At 42.0% G+C, this 20,929-nt stretch overlaps 1 protein-coding gene across 1 annotated transcript in view; it reads right to left on the bottom strand.

Moving 5' to 3' along the window:
• Positions 1–1,480: 1,480 nt before the first annotated feature.
• The window catches only part of prkx (protein kinase X-linked), a 41,078-nt gene continuing 21,629 nt past the window's right edge, over positions 1,481–20,929 (bottom strand). The window contains exons 5-8 of the mRNA XM_084574661.1: positions 16,446–16,541; positions 12,540–12,597; positions 7,933–8,010; positions 1,481–6,362 (exon numbers count right to left, since the gene is read on the bottom strand). Of these exons, the coding sequence (XP_084430787.1) occupies positions 6,237–6,362; positions 7,933–8,010; positions 12,540–12,597; positions 16,446–16,541 (358 nt within the window). The 3' untranslated portion in view covers positions 1,481–6,236. The remainder of the gene's footprint in view (positions 6,363–7,932; positions 8,011–12,539; positions 12,598–16,445; positions 16,542–20,929) is intronic.

Raw genomic sequence — 20,929 nt, 5'->3', positions numbered from 1 at the left:
TCTGGATGTCAGAATAAGGCCGAAGAGCAAAGCTGCAAAAGGGCAGTGTCTCGGAAATTCAGTGTCTCAGGAATCAACAAACATATGAGCAATTCATGACCACTCATGGTTTCCTCCTCTACCTCATGCAGACTAATTCTGTGGTCAAAACCATTCCTAAGGAACTTGTTCAGCAATGAAGTGTTTCCTTAGTAATGCAGAAGAAGATAAGTGGTAACCTCCTGGAGCTGGGGGAGTAAAGAGACTCCCTACCAAGTGTTAGGAAATTCACTGGAGGATTTTTTACTTCTTCAACGTTCAGCAACGTTCTTTCCGAGGATTTAGACAGATGCTTTTGAATACGGGACAAATTAAACAGTGAATTATTTCTTTAAAGCTATTACAGAGAATGGGGGAGACTTATTTTCTGAGGTCAAAGGGATCTTGAGCTTTGACCAAAATCTGATCAGTTCATCCTTAAGTTTAAGTGAATGGTTGATCCAAACTTGAGGACATTGCTTTCATGATTGCCCTCATGATAACGGGGCAGATAGCAACCCCAAAACACACTTGTGTTTTGGGGTTGCTATCTTGTGTCATAGATTTTCTCCATAGTGATTTCGGACAACATGTCAACTTACTTTAACAACTTAAGGTTGTAATCGTCTGTATTTTATATTAACTGGGTCATTCCGCTGAAAAACTAGTTCATGCATTTGTGTCTTCCAGGCTGGATTGCTGTAATTCATTACTGTCTGGCTGTCCAAATAGCTCTTTAAAACGCCTCCAGTTGATTCAAAATGCCACAGCAAGATCACTGACAGGAATTAGCAAGAGAGATCATACTACTTCAGTTTTAGCTTTTCTTCATTGGCTCCCTTTAAAATCTAGAATATAATTTAAAGTCTCCTCACATACAAAAGCCGTCAAAGGTCCAGGTCCATCATATTGTATCTTAAAGACCTCATTGTACCATAACATCCCAACAGATCACTTCAATCTCCAAGTGCAGGCCTACTTGTGGTTTCTAGAATTTCAAAAAGTAGATTGGGAGGTAGAGCCTTCAGCTATCAGGCTCCTCTCCTGTGGAACCAGGTCCCAGTTTGGGTTAGGGAGGCAGACACCCTCTCTACCTTTAACGTTAGGCTTAAGACTTTCCTGTTTGATCAAGCTTATAGTTAGGGCTGGGCTGAACCATCCCTTAGTTATGCTGCTATAGGCCTAGGCTGCTGGGGGATGATGCACTGAGCACACGTCCTCTACTCTCTTCTCTCTAGCAACAAGCTCCTATCCTCTAATTTCTTCTCTATTACTAATCATGCATTTCTATGCCACTACCATACAGCATGTTAACTGCTGTGTGTCCTTGCCTCTGGGGGTTTCAGGCCAGGTTTCAGACCAGATTTTTGTATTGTTATTGACGCTACATAAAAAAAATTGAATTGAATTGAATTGTTGGTGATGAATCCATAGAGTGATCGCCATCTCTGCAGTGTCTCTCAACTACTGCATGTTGCCATTTAGCTTTTTAAGCTTTAGTGGTTTCACCTTACACCAGCAGTGTCGCAGGAGCCGTTTTCTGTGAAAAGGCTCTGATAATTCCACTGTACACCACCTGCTAAACAGCAAACACACAGTTAGTGACTAGTTGGTTAATCGTGAGTCATTTAAGAGTTAAAGACACATATTTTTGGTGGATACATATTCATCAGGTGTCATACTACATCATACTACTGCTCACTTTATATTTCATATCAGCGATTGGTATTGTGTCCTCAGTGGGGAGTTTTGTGTGTAAGTTACATTTACATTAAGTGTGTGTTTTAGCCATAGACTGTATAAAGATGGGCGGTGGATCAGCTCTTCAAAATTTAAGCCAAAGCAATAAGAGCTCCCCCTGGTGGCTGGCTGCAGTATAGGTCATAAGCTCCACCCCCTCCATGTCAGTGGATGGGACTGGGGCCCAACTACAACACTAAAATACATGTCAATTTATTTTTTCCAAGGATGATTTCTGTCATTTTAGGTAGTTAGTATAATAGTGACTCGGAATGCACAATGTTGCTAGTCTAGCTAACATGTTAGGTTTAATTTGAGTTACGTACAGGACAAAAGCTACACAATAACACCAACTAACCATTAAGATTAAAATGAATTTAACGTTTATCACCATATGTCATATTTAAACAGATATGAACTGCACGCCATCCACCTCGCCGTATATTGACTCTGCTCAACTGTGGCATTTTGTCATAAAAAAAAAAAAAAAGCTTCAAATATCATATTTCTCAAATGGAGGCTTTCTCTTTTTGTTAATATAAAAGCTTTGCTCAGCTACACGTGGGCGGTGAAACCTTGAGAAGCATTTCAGAGTGAATGGAGGGATGTGGAACGAGCGAGCGAGCGAGTAAGGAGGAGGAGGACAGGAAAGGAAATAACCAGGCAGGACAAAAGAAGAAAAGAGAACGTTTCTTTTCCAGTTTTTCAAACATTTCCAAAGACAGTGTCGTCTTCATACAAACATATTATACCGTTGCTTGAAGTTCCATAGCTAAAGGTATCAAGGGCATTAGTGTATATGAAAAGGCGTTGCTACGTCGTGGGAAGAAAATAGAAGATGATTGCACCGACAAAACAAAACAGTTTCAAGGCAAAGGTCGAGGGTTTACCAGCATGACTGCTGGATAGGATGTAAAGGAAAACAATTGTCCATCGTACAAAAAAACTCCTCTAAATGGATTAGCACCAACAAACCATGTTCCTCTACTTAGCAGAAAAAAGCTTTAAAAACAGTGTGGAGTGCAATATTCTAAGCATCGTGATGTGTGCCAGTCCGTTTACATATATAACAGATGTGCTACTGTATATAATGGGAATAATGTCTGTGCATGCCTGTATGTAGTATACCGTGGCTATTAACTGTAGATGAATTAAGCAACATAGTGGATTAAGTGTCTCTGAAAACAAGAAATATACATTATGTATTGATATTTTGTGCCAACACAGATATTGTTCATACACTACAATAAGTACCAGAAATCCCTAAGACACGTTTTAGGTTCATAGCACAGGGTTGCCCACATTCCACGCTACTTTATCTAACATTCCTAATACTGTAGTTCAGCATATTGTTTCTGAGGCTGTATTCACAAAGTATCTCTATCTAGAAAGTCGCTGGCTACATAAGCAGCATAAGACATCCCGATATCCCAGACTGAACTGCAGGTGGAGGAGTTGCATCGTGGTTAATGTACAGTAGGTGCCTGCTTTTGGCAAGGAAGAAGCGTGAAGAAGAAGAAGAAAAAAAGACAAAAAAATTCTGTTATAAAATTTTTAAAAAAATTCAGCAGAGAACAGTCTTTTAAAGATGTTTTCAGGCAGCTGTTACTAAGGAACTGAGGTGGTGGTCCTTGACAAGTGTGTTTCTATGAATGGGCTAACAGGAGATGTGGCGTAACACGTACGTCAATACAAGCGTGGGAGTCGGAAACGGATATATTGACGGCGACGCCTCGAAAATGAGTTATTTACAACTGTAAAGGTCGGAGTTTCGGCTTTAATGATGATCATTTCATCTAAAAATCATCAATACGCTCTTTTAGATAACTTGGCATTGTTAGGTCTTTCTATCACTGCAGCGTAAGGCTCATTATGTGATTATGTGCTACCGACTGTGAGCAGGTCTCCGCGAGTCACGGATAGTCCAAATTGTCTCTGGAGGCCAGTTCACGGTTGTCAGGTCCATGCAGACTCAAACTAAACACAATGGACTGAAATGTACACCTACAGACAAAAAACCTCATTGGTTTTCATTTTTAAAAAGCTGTGTGAATTATGCAGACAATTTCTCTTCTCTGGTTAACTCATTTTTTGCCTGCGTTTTCTAATGTGGTTTGAAATTAATTAATTTTAGTTTCATGTTTGTTTTTCTCACGATAAAATGTCACAATTTATCTTTTTCTTACAACCACAGACTGTAAAGATGGACAAGGAACAGCTCCTGTGAAGTGAAGCCAAAGCAAGTAGAGCTCCCCCTGGTGGCTGGCTCTAGTATAGGCTCCACCTCCTCCACGTTAGTGGATGGGCAAAACAAAAACACAAAAATACACGTCAAATATTCAAGGACAGTTTCTCTCATTTTAGGTACTTAATATAATGCTGATGCACATTCAAGTTTACATTTTTCTGATAAGTTTCGTTTTAGTTGGTTATTCGACATATTAGAAACAGGATGTGATGTCATTATGACTACCAGTTGCCAAGCCAAACAACTGGCAACTGGGCGTAAAACGGTCCCGTAGGACTGTGAGAATAGGAAAAAATAAATTAATAAGTACAGTGTATAGTCCAACATTTCTTTGTAACTGCTGGACGTAGAGCAGAGCGCGGTCTCAAGTATTAGCATAAGTATTAGCATAAGCATTAACGGGTCTGGAGGAAGTGCGGGTGCGTCATTGATAATGCAGCTCCGCGTCGTTACGCTCTTAGATTGTAGAGCGCAGACTCTGGCTCCAAACTCAAAAGATGGCGCTGCCCACATCAAGGGTAACTAGCGCCAGTTTGGCCAAAGGAAGGGAGCAGGGACGTGTCGTCCATATTTATATACAGTCCATGCTTACAGCCCTACTGTCATATACAAGTAAAGAATATTAATCAGTATGTCCTATTTAACTTCTACAGAAAAATTTCATTAGAGCTACAGTTTTGTATTTTGATTGATGGTCTGCATCTAAATTGACTGAATGGTGGATGAGGACACACGCTGAGCAGTTTCTGGGTTGTTAACAGAAGCTCAAGAACTCTTGTGTTGGAGGTCAACAGATCTCAAAATGTCCAATATATCTTGGATTTTGTCGGGACCAACATTGTTCAGACCAGTTCAATTTGTCATTTCCTTTCATCAGGGCCCTGCATGGTAATACAGGATGCCACTGAAAAATGAGGCGGATAATGTCAGTTGTTTTCTTGCTGCGCTTTTTTCCGTCGGGACGAGTATGACGACCTTTATTCTGCCTTTTTTCATCGTCATCAGTTGTCAGTTTTCATTACCCGCTGTATGGGCTCACGCACGAGGTTGTCTCCGAAATAACGCACCGTGCAAAAACAAAAGTTCAAATTAATCACACCGAGTCTACGGGTCGGCCAGCACTAATTATTACGGTTGAATACCTCCTGCGGAGACGCTGATGAGGACGGAAGTGTAGACTTGCCCTGTAGCAAAATGGGATATTCACTCTGTGAACACCTGGTAATGAGATCATTTTAGATTACAATGAAGGCTGAGTCACAAAATCACATCACATGAAGTTTATTTTTGAAGGCCAATCCCAAATTTAGCCTTAGCAAAACGCATTTAAGAAAAACGCTAACGAATAATATGTTAGTTGACCGTAACACTGCAGTGATATAGCGTTAAAAAACAAAGGTCACTCTTTTTTGACCTCACATGACTCGATCTTAAAAGTGTAACGACAACAGTAATGATGTGTGAAGTGTCATGGGAAAGTGTGGAGTTCACCTGTAGACCAGCTGTGGCTCTACGGTAATAACCAAGTCCTCGGCTGTGTATAAACTTGTTGAAAGATGAAATAACAGAGCTGGAAGAGGATGCCTTTACAGTATGGGACGCGACAGCAGTTCAGCAGCCTGTTCCCTACGATAGCACCTCATATGTACGAAGAGTCTTACGATTTAACCGTTCGCACTGCAAGAAGCACTGATTTCAAGTGAGCTTTAAGTAACCGCGAGACATCATGCCCATCACGCCGTGATGTAAGGCACCTTTTTTTACAAGTGCTACCTGTTGCGCATTTTTCAAATAGTGTCACGGTACCTACGTACGGTCGGCTGACAGTCCCAGCACCAGTCTAGAGCCACGATATGACTACGTGAACATTTTAAAAAGAGAGAAAATATAAAATGCGCCAGTATCAAAAAACCTGATTATGCTCTTTTTTTTCTTTTTTTTGGAGTTAAGCAGGCTCAGAGAAAAAAGAACAATAAAAAATAAAAAGTCTGACTTTAGTCAGATAAATAAAAAATATAAAAAAAAACAAATAATCTCTGTGGTTTGATACATGTCACAGCATTTGTCATTTGGAGTCTGAGAGGTTGTTATTACAGATAAAACGCGCCCCTCTATCCGCTTTGATAAATAAGTGTTGTACCTGTAATAGCAGCTGTACAATATACTGCGTCTGCATCTCGGCATATTTTCTCAATCAATCAATAAATAAGCTAGGCTGAGTCAGGACAGTTCAGAAGTTCTTGAAGGTCTCCAAGTCCTTCGGAGGCACGGGAGGGTCTTTCTTCCAGTCGTCGTCTGGGTAAACGTCGAAGTTGGAGGTGTCGCCCTCGTGGGAGACTTTGGGAACTATAGGAGGCTGTGGAGATGGGGCAACAGACAGTTACATTTCAGGTTAAGTCAAGGTAATACTGTAGAGAATTCATGTACTGTAAATCAGAGGTTGCGCTACAGCTTTTCATTGTCTGTCATTTTGACTGACAGCATCATAAAAATCCCATAAAAATTAAGCTGATGAATATATGTAGCCTAACTTTTTCTCCGCAATGACAAACGCAACTGACTGTGGCCCCAGTAGCTGCATATGAACAATGAAATTAAATGATTGAACTAAAAATTAGGGGTGAGACTCGATTAAAAAAATGAAACTAATTAGAGGCTTTGTAATTAATTAATCTCGATTAATCACATTTTAATCGCATAAAAAATTTTGCCCCAAAAAGCACATTTTTTTTTATTTAACTGGATTTTTGTGGACAGCTGAATCAAATAATAGACATAGACATGGCTACCGTATTCAGACATGAATATTGTAAACTCAAGCTCTTTTAATGCCTGGAAAAATGCATTTAATTGATTTCAATTCAAAAGAGTAGAAAAAGAAACTAACCCTGGCAAAAACTGAACAGACCTCAAGTTAAAGTGCCATTTTAAGTACTTTAAGTACTTTTTCATAACAGTACTGACTCTAAATGGTTATAAAAAAAGAAGTTTGGGCTGCCGACACATTTTGTCCGTACTCGGACCGGGACTAGCAGCTCTTAGATGGCACCGTAGGGTTGGAGTGCGTCCTAGCAACGTGCTTTCATCCGATTCCTCCGTTTTGGTAGCCATTAGCTGGTTAGCTGAGCTCTGACGTGTGTATCAGTGTAATCTGTGTACCAGGAAATCATGCACTGACAAAAGTTCCATGGTGATTGGAACGCAAACTGCGATTAGAAACCAGAGCCAATTAATAACGTCACTCGCCACCAAGTGGTCAGGGGTGTGAATTGCAATCTGTCAAAACGACAAATGACCAAATTCCAGATTTTTATGTCAAAGTTTTAAAAAAAAAGGGTCAATGACGGAAAATATTCGGTTAACGCGACCCCTGCTGTAAATGTACTTGCTCGATTATAAATAACTGACTGCAGAAGTGTTGCTGCGTGGATGCAGAAATACGGTATTGAGAACTGCCAGTTCTTTCCTGACTGGTTTCAATCATGTCTGCAATTTTAGGTTGGCAGCCGAGTGTGGGAGGCACTTGAAAGGACTGTCTGAACCAGAGGGTTACCACATGCCGAAGTGTCCTCAAGGAAGACTTTCAACCCACAGTTACTCACAGTGTGAATGTGTGAAGGGATGGGTAAATGTGTCATTGTGTCTGTAAACTACCATACCAACAGGTTGGACATTGCTATATTAATACAAAACCTTTTATAACACTGTGCTAGAAAGCCCAGAGAATCTGCAAATTCCTCACAGTGAGTAACTGCTTGTGCTCCACAATTGTGGCTCACTTAGCTACACTGATAGATTTCATCTGGGTTGACTTGGCTTTAAACCAGTCGTGTCATAGAGGTCTCCGCAACAGATTCAAACCACCCACTGGTAACCGTAAATTATTCACCATTTAGAGAAACAGAGAGACATTTTGGAAAACGTACCTTCAGTTTCCTCAGAGGAACTCCCTCCCAGTCGACTGTCTTGAACCACCGGTGCTTCTTCACATCGTCTGCTCCGTTCTGAAACACAGACAGCCCGAGATGAAGCTTTAGAGATAACCAACACGACCGCATGTTTACAAATCTATCAGCCCTCTTTCACTAGAATAACAAGACATGATCTGTATGATATGATTTGGAGTTCTGGCAGAGAATGTGACTTCTGTTCTTCGTTTTTCGATGGATCTGGATCCGTTTTTTGTGTTTTTTCTATCACTAGGCTAACACATAAAGACAAATGACCATTCACAGGTACGGCCAACTTAGAATGACCAATTAATGTGGGAGGAAGCCAGGCCACCGAGAGAAAACGAACAAAAGCAAAGGGAAAACGTGGAAAATCAACTCGAAAGGCGGGTGTACGCAAAGTCTGGGGTCTGAGCCAACAGTGGAAGCAAGGCTAAGAATGTTCTGAATGGCATTTTGACCTGATAGACGTCCCCCACCCCTTCTAGCAGTGAGTACAATGAAACAGGCTGCAACAGGTATGCCACTCAGGCATTGCCACAATGTCTAAATGTTTGGTAAACTGGAAAATAGAGAATTACCAAACTCTGATATCCTTAATCAGGATTGTGGAAACTCGTTTGGCAAGAGCCCCCCCAGACCAGCTTTAAGAAATCATCCATCGGCCAAATACTAAGTACCAGGCTCGCAGAGTAAACACACAAATCCCAAGCGGAGTACGCGCATGCCAACGGAAGACCAGGCACAGCTTCGGCCAGGTGAACCAACAGAATGGTTGAGAATTTGAGTATTTCAAGATGGAGAGAGCAAAAATTTAATTACGATAAGATCAATACCAGGACTTCACTCATCACCTGGAGGCTACGTATGATATTCATCTATTCCTGCCAGTGGCTTCACTATGAACTAAATAAACAAGGGAGCATGTCTGTTGTAGATTAAACGGACAGATTTTTAATGCTTTAAAATCTTAATCAAGTCAGACGTTGAAAAACTAATAACATGTTTCATATAATAAATTAATTTAACCTCTGCATCACTACACGGGAAGTTAAATTACCAAATCCTAATTGCTTTGGTTCCTCTAAATGAAATAGGAAATGAATTCTAAATCTGTCCCAATAACAAACCGCAGTACAGCAGTACTGATAGGCCAGATACGACACTCGGCTCCCATTAATATTCAACATCTCATAGCTCCTGCTGCTACTTTGCAATTTCATTTAACTGATGTGCGGTCTACTGCAGAACAAACTTTTGATGAAACCTAAGACGGGGAAAGAGTTTTCAGATCCAAACTAGTTAATCACGGTCAGCTGTCCACTCATTTATCATTTAGTGGACTGGAATTGTCTTAATTTTTTGAGAAATTTTGAGAATATTACGTTTGATTTTTAACTTAATAGGGACAACATGCCAATGACAATGAAAGCACCCAAAACCACTGATAGGAGAAGTAAATAACATTGACCATCTTGTGACCAGTGTTCTTTTGGACATGGTATTCATGCGAACGTTACGTAGATGATCCTAAAAGTGGTCATCAGGATATGTTGATTCCGTGGTTATGAAAGGTAAGGTCACGCAAGTGGACTGAACAGACTCACAGCATAGTTGACAAGAGTAGGGTGGCTGTAAGGAACTGTTACGGAACACAGATTCCGTTAAAACATTCTGATGTGTGAAATTAAATTAGAGTTCTGTAACAGTTGGGCAATGCTAAAAAGAAGTTTAGCTACACGACGGGCCAGAGGAGCTTTGATTAGTAAAGAAAGGGCGAGGTACTCTACTCGGTGAAAGACTGTGTTGCCAAATAGTTTAAGAGTTAGATAGTTTAACAATTTCAGAATGTTTCTCAGTATAAAATTGAAAACATCTATGTACAAAGTGATTAAAAAAAAAATCCTAAGAAATCTTTAAACGCAACAGAGAAGGCCAAAAACCAACACTGAAAGTCTTCAAGCCCTCAGGCTGAAGTGTATTAAAAACAGACAGGATCTTGTAGTGGAAATCTCTGCGTGGTTCAAGATATAGAACGTCGAACGTTCGTCGCATTGTGCTCCCACGAACGCGAGGTGAAAATCTTACAATGAAAAAGCAAAGAGAAAGAGCAGAAAAACAAAAACACTGCTGCCGTCTTTGAACCCACGCTCATTTAAGACGTACTGTTCAAAGGGTAGCGTGAGCGACGGTATGAGGGTGCATTAGTGCACATGTGAAGGCTCCACTAATGCAAAACAGCTTCATGGCTTTTTGAGCGACATATCCTGCCATCCTGACGTTTTATTCAGGGAAGGCCTTGCTTATTTTATCAAGACAAATGTCTAACCACAGTCTGCGTGTATTGCGACAAAGTAGCTCTCAAAACAGCAACTGCATTGACGTGCGTGACGACATTGCTGTTACTCTTCTGTCCGTCATTGCATAAAGCCCACCCAAACGATTTCACTGACCCGGCACATATTTGCCAGAGCATGATCAGTTCCCAACAGAGGTGTCTGGAAAAAAAAAAAAAAAAAATCTGAAATTTAGTCTGGCACCCACACTAACAGGAACCACATGGACCATTTCCTGATTGCCTGAAACCCAATTTGTCTTGCAAAATAGTGACCAATCGCAAAAATTTTTGCATTTTTTAATTTTTTTTGACAAACCACAACACTTCAACATTGTAACAATAGCATATCAATTACAGAAAAAGTTTAAAAATTAAAAGTTTTTTTTTTTTTTTTTAACTAATTCAACAGTCGATTCTAGTCATTATTGTGCTGCTGGCACTATTCACCCTCCGTACATCAATATCTGTGTTGTGCTAATGAGCGACGTGACTTCTCTGTAGGGGGAATACTAGCACCCGCAAGTCGATATCATCTTGTCTGGGATTACGTGGAGTTAATCACTGAGCTCAGAGACCTATTTGTTTTATTGAGAGCAGCAGCCCTCAGTCTCCCGCTCCTTTCGCTATTGTCGACTGCAACGCCGCAGTCGTCCCGTTTTAATCTCCACAGCTGCCACTGATGAGTGATGAAACGTCACGCTCCCGACAAATTGTAAAAGAGTCGATTTTCTGTTCTGTCATTCCTCCAAGAGATCATCAGGAAAAAAAAAAAATCCACACTTTCTTGTGTTTATAATCTCCAGAATGGCTGCAAATGGTGCACATTTCATTTGTTTGTTAATTCCCTTGTCCTAAACAGGCGGCGAACTTCATAGGAGGGTGTCAGAGAGACTTATTCACTCTTGATGAATTGTTTATAACTTTGCGGGAAGAGCCTCGCACATAATGCAGAGGCTGGAGTTGTTGGAGTCAATGTGAGGTCAAAATGGCTAAGGAGAGAAATGACTGTTACTAAACTGTTTGCTCAACTCTTCTTCTTCTGTAACTGCTTGTCCTGTGAAAGGTTGCGGGGGGCTGAAGCCTTTCCCAGCTGTCAGATTTGAACTTTAAACAGCTCGCGTTGTGTGGCCAGGCGTTACTCAATTCTATTAAGCGATCACGTAATCCTAACTTTATAGACGTTTGCAGACAAATACTTGGTCGGAGGGAGTATAAAGCCAATATGAATGGTTACTGATATTCAAGTGAAGACGTTGAGTGTACGCAAGGATAGATTTATTAGTAGGGAACAAGGTTTGAGAGGGAGCCGCGGGACACTGTTCTGAGAACCAAGAGAAAATGTGTCTCTGGATTTGTGCTAGTATCTGAGTTTTGTCTTCCTCTGCTGAGTATCTTTTAAGTTACCCACTGAGCCGTGGTGGTTTATATCCCTCAGGAGCGAAGCCCAAGGCTAAAAGCTGTATGTAGAGTTATCCTTATTCCTTACTGAAGAGGCAGGAGCGCCGGCAGATGGATTTTGCACATTAAATCCAAGTGACCCTAAACGTTTTTCCTTGTATTACTGTATCCATAACATGAATTAGCGTGGCATTTGTTTAAGATGTCAGTGTAATGGCACTCTGGATTGAACCACTAAGGAAGTTGGTGTTTTAAAACCTGCACATGTGTAATAAAAGTAAACCTTAAACCTTTAATCTCAAAGCGTCTGATGGTTTCCAAGAATGCACCTTGAGGATACATTCAAAAGCCTTGAAATTGCACAGATTACTGGTCCTTTGTGTCTTAAAGTTATGGCGGACTGTCGTTTCTCTTTACTTGGATGAGTGGTTCTTGCCATGATGGTGTCAAAGCATAGACTGTATATAAATATGGACAATGCGTCCCCACTTCCTTGCATTAGCCAAAATGTTTAAGCAAACTGCTTACGAGTTTGAAGCCGGCGCAGTATTGTCCGAGAGTGGATGGCTTGTTGACTATTGTTTCATTAATTCCACGTGTCCCTTCATAGTTTTGCCGACTTCGGTATTATTACACAATACACTTAGTGAAAACCCTTAAAAGTCCAAAAAAGCTTTCTGTATAATTGTCTTCCTTTATGTCTGGACCCGTTTGGTATTCCAGTCACACTGCAGGACCTTTCCTATCCTGGTCCTCAGAACCGCTGATGTCAAACTACCTACTGAAGGCATGAAATATGGTGTGCGGCCATGTGGTCCGGGGGAGACAGGAAGTCTAACTAACTCACCTTCATGTTGCCTAGCCGTCTGGCTCGGTCAATGACCAAAAATTTCTTGATGAGGTCTCTGGGGGGAGGAAAAAAAAGAAACGAGTGAGTCTACAGGTGTAAAATACATTACTGAAAAGTGTTCTTTCGCTCTTGCACACAGGGGAAAACCGACACCAAGACATCCCAGCAGTCAAAATGACAAATATCCATATCAAAAGGAGCCTGTAAGAGGTGACGAGGGTTGGCTAAGGAAGCTGTGTTCCTCTGATAATCTGATAATTCATTGATAATTCATGCTTATCTTTGGAAAGGGACAAATTCCTTGATCATCGTTTTTAAAAATGTGTCATTTTCTTTCTGATAGCTGTTGACCACTGTTTGACACGTTCTTCTTGGGGCACCACAGAGAACCAAAACCAGACTCCCCTCGGCATACCGTCAACAGAAGAAGACTGAGCGAGAGCAGAGCGCCTGTGTTCGAGGTCCACGTGTTCATAACAGTTCCTTAACGGCCGAATGATTTTATGACTGATTTTAAGAGTTTTACTGCTAGGGGTCATTCTGGGACACAGTCTGTTGGACCGCGAGCACAAGCTGCTGCATCTGAGGCTGAGAAACTAAGCAGATGCAGAGCCGAACCAAAACTGCAGTTCCCCCGAATGGCTACTTCTTGCTAGCTCCAAAAGCGAGTAAATCTCGACTGCAATAAACAGGTTTACTGCCTGGTACAGCTAATTTCCTCTCAAAAAACTACCTATAGATGCTGCCTGAACCCCTCTGCAAGGCCTTTCGCCGCTTGATGGATGTTATGTAACTGTGTAAGGATGATATAAACGGTGGAACTATTACAAATCCCTCCGCCTGCTGGCTGTAAGATTGATGGTTTAACAGTGGGACGCTGTGAGTTTGCTGAATTATCAAGGGAGGCAGTGTGTGCCTGGTCTCTCCGGGGTCACTCAGTCAGGACTGAGTGAATGAGTGTGAAAACTCACACACACACATGCACACACACTTAAGAGTGCGCCGAGCCTGTAATCTTGCACATTCCTCCACCCTCAAGGTAGCGTAATGGGTGGTGCGAGCGGTGGGGGATCCAGTACAAATCAGTCAGCTGTGTCATTAGTGACTGCGGGCCCACCTTAAACCCCCTCTTTAGCTCCAGGGAGCTCACTGACCCTGTGTTAAAGGTGTGCCGCTGCACTTGCAGACGCCACCCTTGTTCAGAATGCCCCCAATTGTTTGAAGTGTTACACTTATACGGTCATTTGAATGGTTGGGTGTGGTGACGATGGTGCTGGTGGGGGGCTGTGTTGAGGTTTCAGATGCATATGTGGACACTTAGGACACAGGGCCTGTTCAGACTTTGCATTAAAGAGAACTACTGTTTTTTATAACCTGGACCTTATATCTGGCATAAAATATGGTTGTTTACTCACCCATATAACTTTTGTGTAATTTGCAGTTGTTCGGGTGATAATTAGATCTGCATATATCCATATAATGGGAGTGACTGGGGCACCGAAACGCAACCTCTGCCGCGAAACTTTTTAATTTCACCAATATTTTGTTATCGTACACTAGTGCGTACTGCTAGTTTTTTGCAACATGGCTGAATATTTTTCCGATTCCAGGTAAACAAGCCGACCGTCGCAGGTGTGCGCGACGCTCAGAGATGACAGCATCCAGGTCGGGGTCTGTAGGTCAATCTACAGACCACGGCTGATGATAACAGGTAACTCCAGACTCAATGGGCAATAGCACTAGCGTACGATAACAAAACATTGGTGAAATGAACGAGTTTCGCGGTAGATAATGTGTTATTTAGAGGCTGCGTTTCGGTGCCCCAATCACTTCCACTATATGGATATACGCGGATCTAATTATCTCCTGACTGACTACAAATTACACAAAAGTTACAGTGGGGAAAATAAGTATTTGATACAACGCGGATTTCTCAAGTTTCCCCCCTTACAAAGAATGGAGAGGTCTGTAATTTTCATCAAAGGTACACTTCAACTGTGAGAGACAGAATCTCCAGAAAATCACACTGTATAATTTTTAAATAATAAATTTGCAATATATTGCATGAAATAAGTATTTGATACACTAGAAAAACAGAACTTAATATTTAGTACAGATCCAATTACAGAGATCAAACGTTTCCTATAGTTCTTGACCAGGTTTGCACACACTGCAGCAGGGATTTTGGCCCACTCCTCCATACAGATCTCCTCCAGATCTTTCAGGTTTCGAGGCTGTAGCTGGGCAACTCGGACTTTCAGCTCCCTAAAAAGATTTTCTATTGGGTTCAAGTCTAGAGACTGGCTAGGCCACTCCAGGACCTTGAAATGCTTCTTACAGAGCCACTCCTTAGTTGCCATGGCTGTGTGTTTTTTTTGTCATTATCATGCTGGAAGATTGAGCCATGACCCATCTTCAATGCTCTTACTGGGGGAAGGAGGTTGTTGCCCAAAATCTTGCAATACATGGCCCCCATCCATCCTCTCCTTAATGCGGTGCACTCGTCCAGTCCCCTTTGCAAAGTACCCCCAAAGCACTATGTTTCTACCCCCATGCTTCACAGTTGGGACGGTGTTCATGGGATTGTACTCATCCTTCTCCTTCTTCCTCCAAACACGGCGAGTGGAGTTTATACCAAAAAGTAAAATTTTGGTCTCGTCTGACCACATGACCTTCTCCCATGCCTCCTCTGGATCATCCAGATGGTCACTGGCAAACTCCAGACGGGCCTGGACATGTGCTGGCTTGAGCAGGGGGACCTTGTGTGTGTTGCAGGATTTTAAACCATGGTGTGTTACCATGGTAACATTGAGACTGTGGTCCCAGATCTCTTCAGGTCATAGACCAGGTCCTCCTTTGTGGTTCTGGGCTGATCCCTCACCTTTCTCATGATCACTGACACTCCATGAGGCGAGAGCCCCAGTCTGAGGGAGACTGACAGTCATCTTGAGTCTCTTCCATTTTCTAATAATTGCGCCAACACTTCTCACCAAGCTGCTTGCCTATTGTCCTGTAGCCTATCACAGCCTTGTCAGGTCTAGAATTTTGTCTCTGGTGTCCTCAGACAGCTCTTTGGTCTTGTCCATGGCGGAGGGGTTGGAGTGTGATTGATTGTGAGTGTGGACAGGTGTCTTTTATACAGATAACGAGTTCAAACAGGTGCAATTAATACAGGTAACGAGTGGAGGATAGGAGGGCTTCTCAAAGACAAACTAACAGGTCTGTGAGAGCTTACTTAAAAATCATACAATGTGATTTTTTGGACTTTTCTTTTAGATTCTGTCTCTCACATTTGAAGTGTACCTATGATGAAACTCACAGACCTCTCCATTCTTTATAAGTGGGAAAACTTGCAAAATCGGCGGTGTATCAAATACCTATTTTCCCCACTGTATATGGGTGAGTAAACTATCATATTTTATGCCAGAAATAAGGTCCAGGTTGTAAAAAAACAGCAGCTCCCCTTTAAGATCCGATCTGGGCCGTCCAATCGTAAGTGACCAGCTTTAGGTACGTGTGTTCAGACCTGGCATTAAACATCCAAAGATCCAATTAAAGATCCAATCTCAGTTTTGCCCTCTGTATGCAAATAAAAATCATCTGGGGCGCAGCAGAATATTTTAACAGTTTTGTCTTGAATGGATCTCTTCCGCGGCTCCAGAATTGAGAACAGCGCTGCTTTATTTGAGTACATCATGGCACAGACGTTAACTTATTATTTATTGATCTCCGACCAGACGTTGGTTAGACCTGCACAAAGCTCAGATTATAACTTAATGCAAGCCCTTAGACTTTACTTAGTCATTTCTATTGTGACTACAAAGAATTCCTGATACATTCAAGGACCAAGCAAATGTCTAAGTATTCTGAAGATGCACACAGACAGATTATGTATGTGCTTACTTGACATAGAAATCCAGATGACGTGGAAATTCCAGTTTTCCTGCCAGGATCTTCTGGTATATTCCGAATGGATTGTCATCAAAGAACGGCGGATACCTGCAGAAAAAAGAAAAAAAAAACGAACCGTCACCTCCAGCCTGCTCCTTCTGAGGCTGAACACACTATAACAATTTGTGCACTGAGAAAAAAACAGCATGATGCAAGGAACAGGTAACACAGGTAAGAGCTCACACACACTTATCTGAAACACAAAAGAGCGAACGTGTGGAAAGGTCACCATTTAGAACGGGAGGAGGGCGATGGTTACGATAACGTTTTGTTCTGCACAGATTATGATGATTCTGTGTGCGTTCCCACCACCCACAGGCCTTCTGCTGCTGCTACACGCCACCGAATACTTTCCCAGCTCTCCTGTTCTCCTCTCGGGCTCCGGCCTGGACAAGTCATTACCCACAAATTACATAATGGGACCAGCTTCTAAACGCATTACGCATGGAGCAGACAGGCACGTAATTGCACCGGTTTGTCACACGCCGCTTGCGTTTCCCAGTGAAAAGCTCCGGTCTGGAGACGGCGGGATGGGCGCATCTGGGAGCTGGCTGTGCACCGCAGACTCCGGCTTGTGTGTGCGAGCGTGTTTTTCCCAAAACCGATGCTGTCATAGCTGAAGAATCTGGGTCAGTACAGCAAGATGTGGGGAGGATGACAAGACATTAACATTTTGCGACTTTAACTGATGGCTTAGCAGCAGACATGGTAACAGAAAATAGGATCTACACGCACAGCAAAGAGGCGGAATGGAGATATATTACCTCCGACTTTGCCGTTATCTAGATATCTGAAGGCATTTGAGAATGTGATATGAAAACGCTCATCTGACACCCTGAGGGCAAACCTTATCTACGAACCAAAATACCACACGGCGATCTCCAATACGCAACAAACCCATTTGACCTTTTGCCATCATAAATGTCATGGCAAAGACATATACAATAACATCTTTTTAAGTGCAATTCACAGTCAATTCATTGACTGGAGTCAGTTCAATGCCTACTAATTGAGGACAGGTAGTACAAAAGACACTGATTGTGACGAATTACCTTCTGTAGTAGTACTAAATTGTTTGGATAGTGTAGGGAGGATAGGGAAATGCAAATGTACCGTCTACTAGTTCGCTGTTCCTCTAATTTTTCAAGTATTTTAGTCTCCAGTTACTTACAAACCTGATTATTTTCAATAAGGCATTCAAATAATATATTTCAGGTTTGGCTATGCTAGCTAGATTATTTTATTTTTTTTTAAATCTACTGTTGTTCGCCCCGTTGATGTGGACTGAGCGGACTTACTAAAAATTAAAAGATGATAATGGCCATGAGAGACTCTACCGTTGGTTGCTGTCACTTTAGATACCGACAGACCAAATCGTCATCAAAGAGCTGCAAGTAGAGCTGTGACGTTTGCGAACGAACTGAACTTACTGAATGGCTCTTTGAAACAAACGCTGCAGCAGAGGATAAAGTCAAGCCTTGTGAAATGTAAGCTAACTAAATGCTGCTGGCTTGTACGGCCCACTCAGCAGCTAACCAAACAAAGAAATATCGCTACCAACCAACATGAAGACATCAGATACCTCCCTTCACCGAAGTTTCATTAAGTTAAGCCCATGACACCTCAAGAAGGCTTAACGGTGAATTCCAGCGTCCTGGAGTCACCCCCTCAACAACTAATCTTTACATAATTTAGCCTAGTCCTTTTATGAATCATGACCCGAACAAACAAATCTACCATGGTTCGCCCCGTTGATGCAGACTGAACCACGTACCAAACAAACAAATCTACCGTGGTTCGCCCCGTTGACGCGGACTGAGCCACAAGCCAAACAAGATAATATTACTGAATTTCCTCAAATAAAAACCAGTTACTAAAAATTAAAAGATGATAACGGCCATGAGTGACTCTACCGTTGGTTGCTGTCACTTTAGGTACCGACAGACCAAATCGCCATCAAAGAACTGCAAGTAGAGCTGTGACGTTTGCGAACGAACTGAATCTATTTAATGGCTCTTTGAAACAATCGTTGTTGCGAGCCATTCTTTGTTTTGTTTTTTTTATAGCTATTGAGAGTCCATATTTCTGAATAATTCAATATCACATAGCCAACAGGTAACCCACCATTGCAGCCTGTAGGAGCTGGTAAAAGATTTTATTCTTCTTCGTCTCTTTAGTGCAATTTAGGGCTGTACAATATGGACCAAAAATTATATCTCGATATATATATGTTGATATTTTATAAAAGGTGAGGTACCAGGCAACTTGGCAGCTATCTAAGAATAGTTTCAGTGCAACATAAACTATATCGATATTAACTATACTGTCATCATATGCCTAGAATGAAAATATATCAATATATCTTAAAACTCGATATATCATCCAGCCCTAACTAAAGCCTGTCTAAGATTCCTTGTTAGCCAAGAAGGCCCCTGTAACTGAGAGGAAACAAGGTATTTAGCAGTCAGCTACAACCCAAAGTCTGCCTACCAACACACACACAGTAGTTAGTAGTACCTTCAGTAATATTCTATATTTGATGCTGTATAAGAATTAAACTCACTGATATGGTCATTTTTTTGTAATTGAAGCTACAAATGAAAATTTTGGTGCATTTTATGAGACTCATTAAAATTTTTGATGTTTTAAATGTATCGAAATTTATCGAAATGCTGAACACACACACTTCACAGCATGTGAAGGGGCTGAAGATTGATCCACCCACCCTAAGATTAGTGAAAAAACCCCCACCTGAGCCACAGGAGCCATTTGGTGGATAAATGACTATGGGGGCTGCATTACAACGCTGATGCCTTGGAGGGTTCAGGATTGTGCCATTTGGTGAAAAATGTAGAGCTGCCCTTTCCAGAGGAAATCCTCTTCCATGTAGCCGTTATACTGAGGGTTTGTGTCAGACTGGATGGTGACGTCTTCTTTGTTTTCCTCCGATGTATCACCCGGTAAGGAAGTTGAAATTTGGACTCTCGGCTCAGTGTTTCCTGGTTCTGTGATCTGCAAGCAGAAAGGCTGCAGACTAACCTGACCATCCTAATAGTTCACGTCAGTGTAGGTGTTTTCAGAGGAGCTCTGAGGGAGGCTGGACGCAATGACAGGGGACAGCAGAACCTCCTATGGTTTGATGCCTTGGTTGGTTTCAGGATTGCGCCATTTGGTGAAAAATCTAGAGCCTCCCTTCCAGGGAAAATCCTCCTCCATGAAGTCATTATTCCGAGGGTTTATGCCAGACTGGATGGTGATGTCTTCTGTGTTCTCCTCCCACGTATAACCTGGAAAGAAGGTTGAACTTTGGACAACCTTGGTTTGTTTCTGGATTGCGCCACAGAACAGGAGAGGGACCGGTGTGTGAATGGTGACAATTGGCTTGGGAACCGAGGACGGGGTCGGTTTCATTTTTAAGCAGTCAGTCCAGAGATTCAGTCACTATGATTAAATGTCAACATACCTTTTAAAGGCAACTTATTTTGATAATTATCATGAACGTAAAGCTCAATCCAACTCTTAGGCATGCAGAACTGACTTTTCTACAAACTGAAGCAGGTCTTTGCCTGGGGAGGGCAGGATAAAGAGTCAGATTTCATATACACAGCCACACGTACAACTGCATATACACACACAGGATGATTGGTTTCCATTAAGACCAGAAATCTGGCCTTGAAGGTGGGATTATGGAGGGAAGACCCATGCTTTTTATTCTCTTGGCTTCCTCCTTGGGGGCCCTGACCCTCCAACGGTATGTTGTTTCAACTTGTGCTCCACCCAAGAGAAAGACAATCTAACACTGCTAACTTTTTCAGCTAAACGTTCAGAAGTATCCGCTACATTCTTGCATCGAGACCTGTGACGGCCACGCAATGCGGCTAGATGAAGAGAGCTCTTTGTCTGGGGTTGGGGAGGAGGGGAGGTTATGGCAGTGCCCCTCCCTGGACATGTCTGCTGATGTGCTGAGGGCAGCACAGCATCCAGTCCCTGCCAGGCTTGGACACTTCAAAGCCTGCCCTGATGAATACTGGGAAAAAGGTCACATTCCGTCTACAAATTCAAAGCCACGTAACTTTTCCTAGTGAGGTATGAAGAAAATGACTGAAAATGACAGAGCCGGTAGGGGTAGTGGGTAGGCCAGACTTACTAACAGGTGACCTTTCAACAGGATTGGAGTTCCATATTCATGAGTTATAGCGATAAGGTTAAACCAAAGGATGTACGTCTATCTTAAACACAGAAAGTGTCACTTTATTGGTCAATAAGCTCCTAAGGAATAAGGAATTTGCAGCATAGTATAACAGCAAATAGAGAGTGTGTGCCAACACTAGAGACAGTGAGACTGTAATGATTCAAACTAATGTTATGATATGTTGTTTCGTTATTTGGGTTGTTAGCGGTTGTGTTAACCCTTTAGCTCATTTTAGGTACAGCAG

Source organism: Chelon labrosus, assembly GCF_963514085.1.
Source record: "Chelon labrosus genome assembly, chromosome: 24".
NCBI lineage: Eukaryota > Metazoa > Chordata > Actinopteri > Mugiliformes > Mugilidae > Chelon > Chelon labrosus.
Note: the sequence above shows the minus strand (reverse complement) of the source record. Positions and strands in the feature narration are given on the sequence as shown.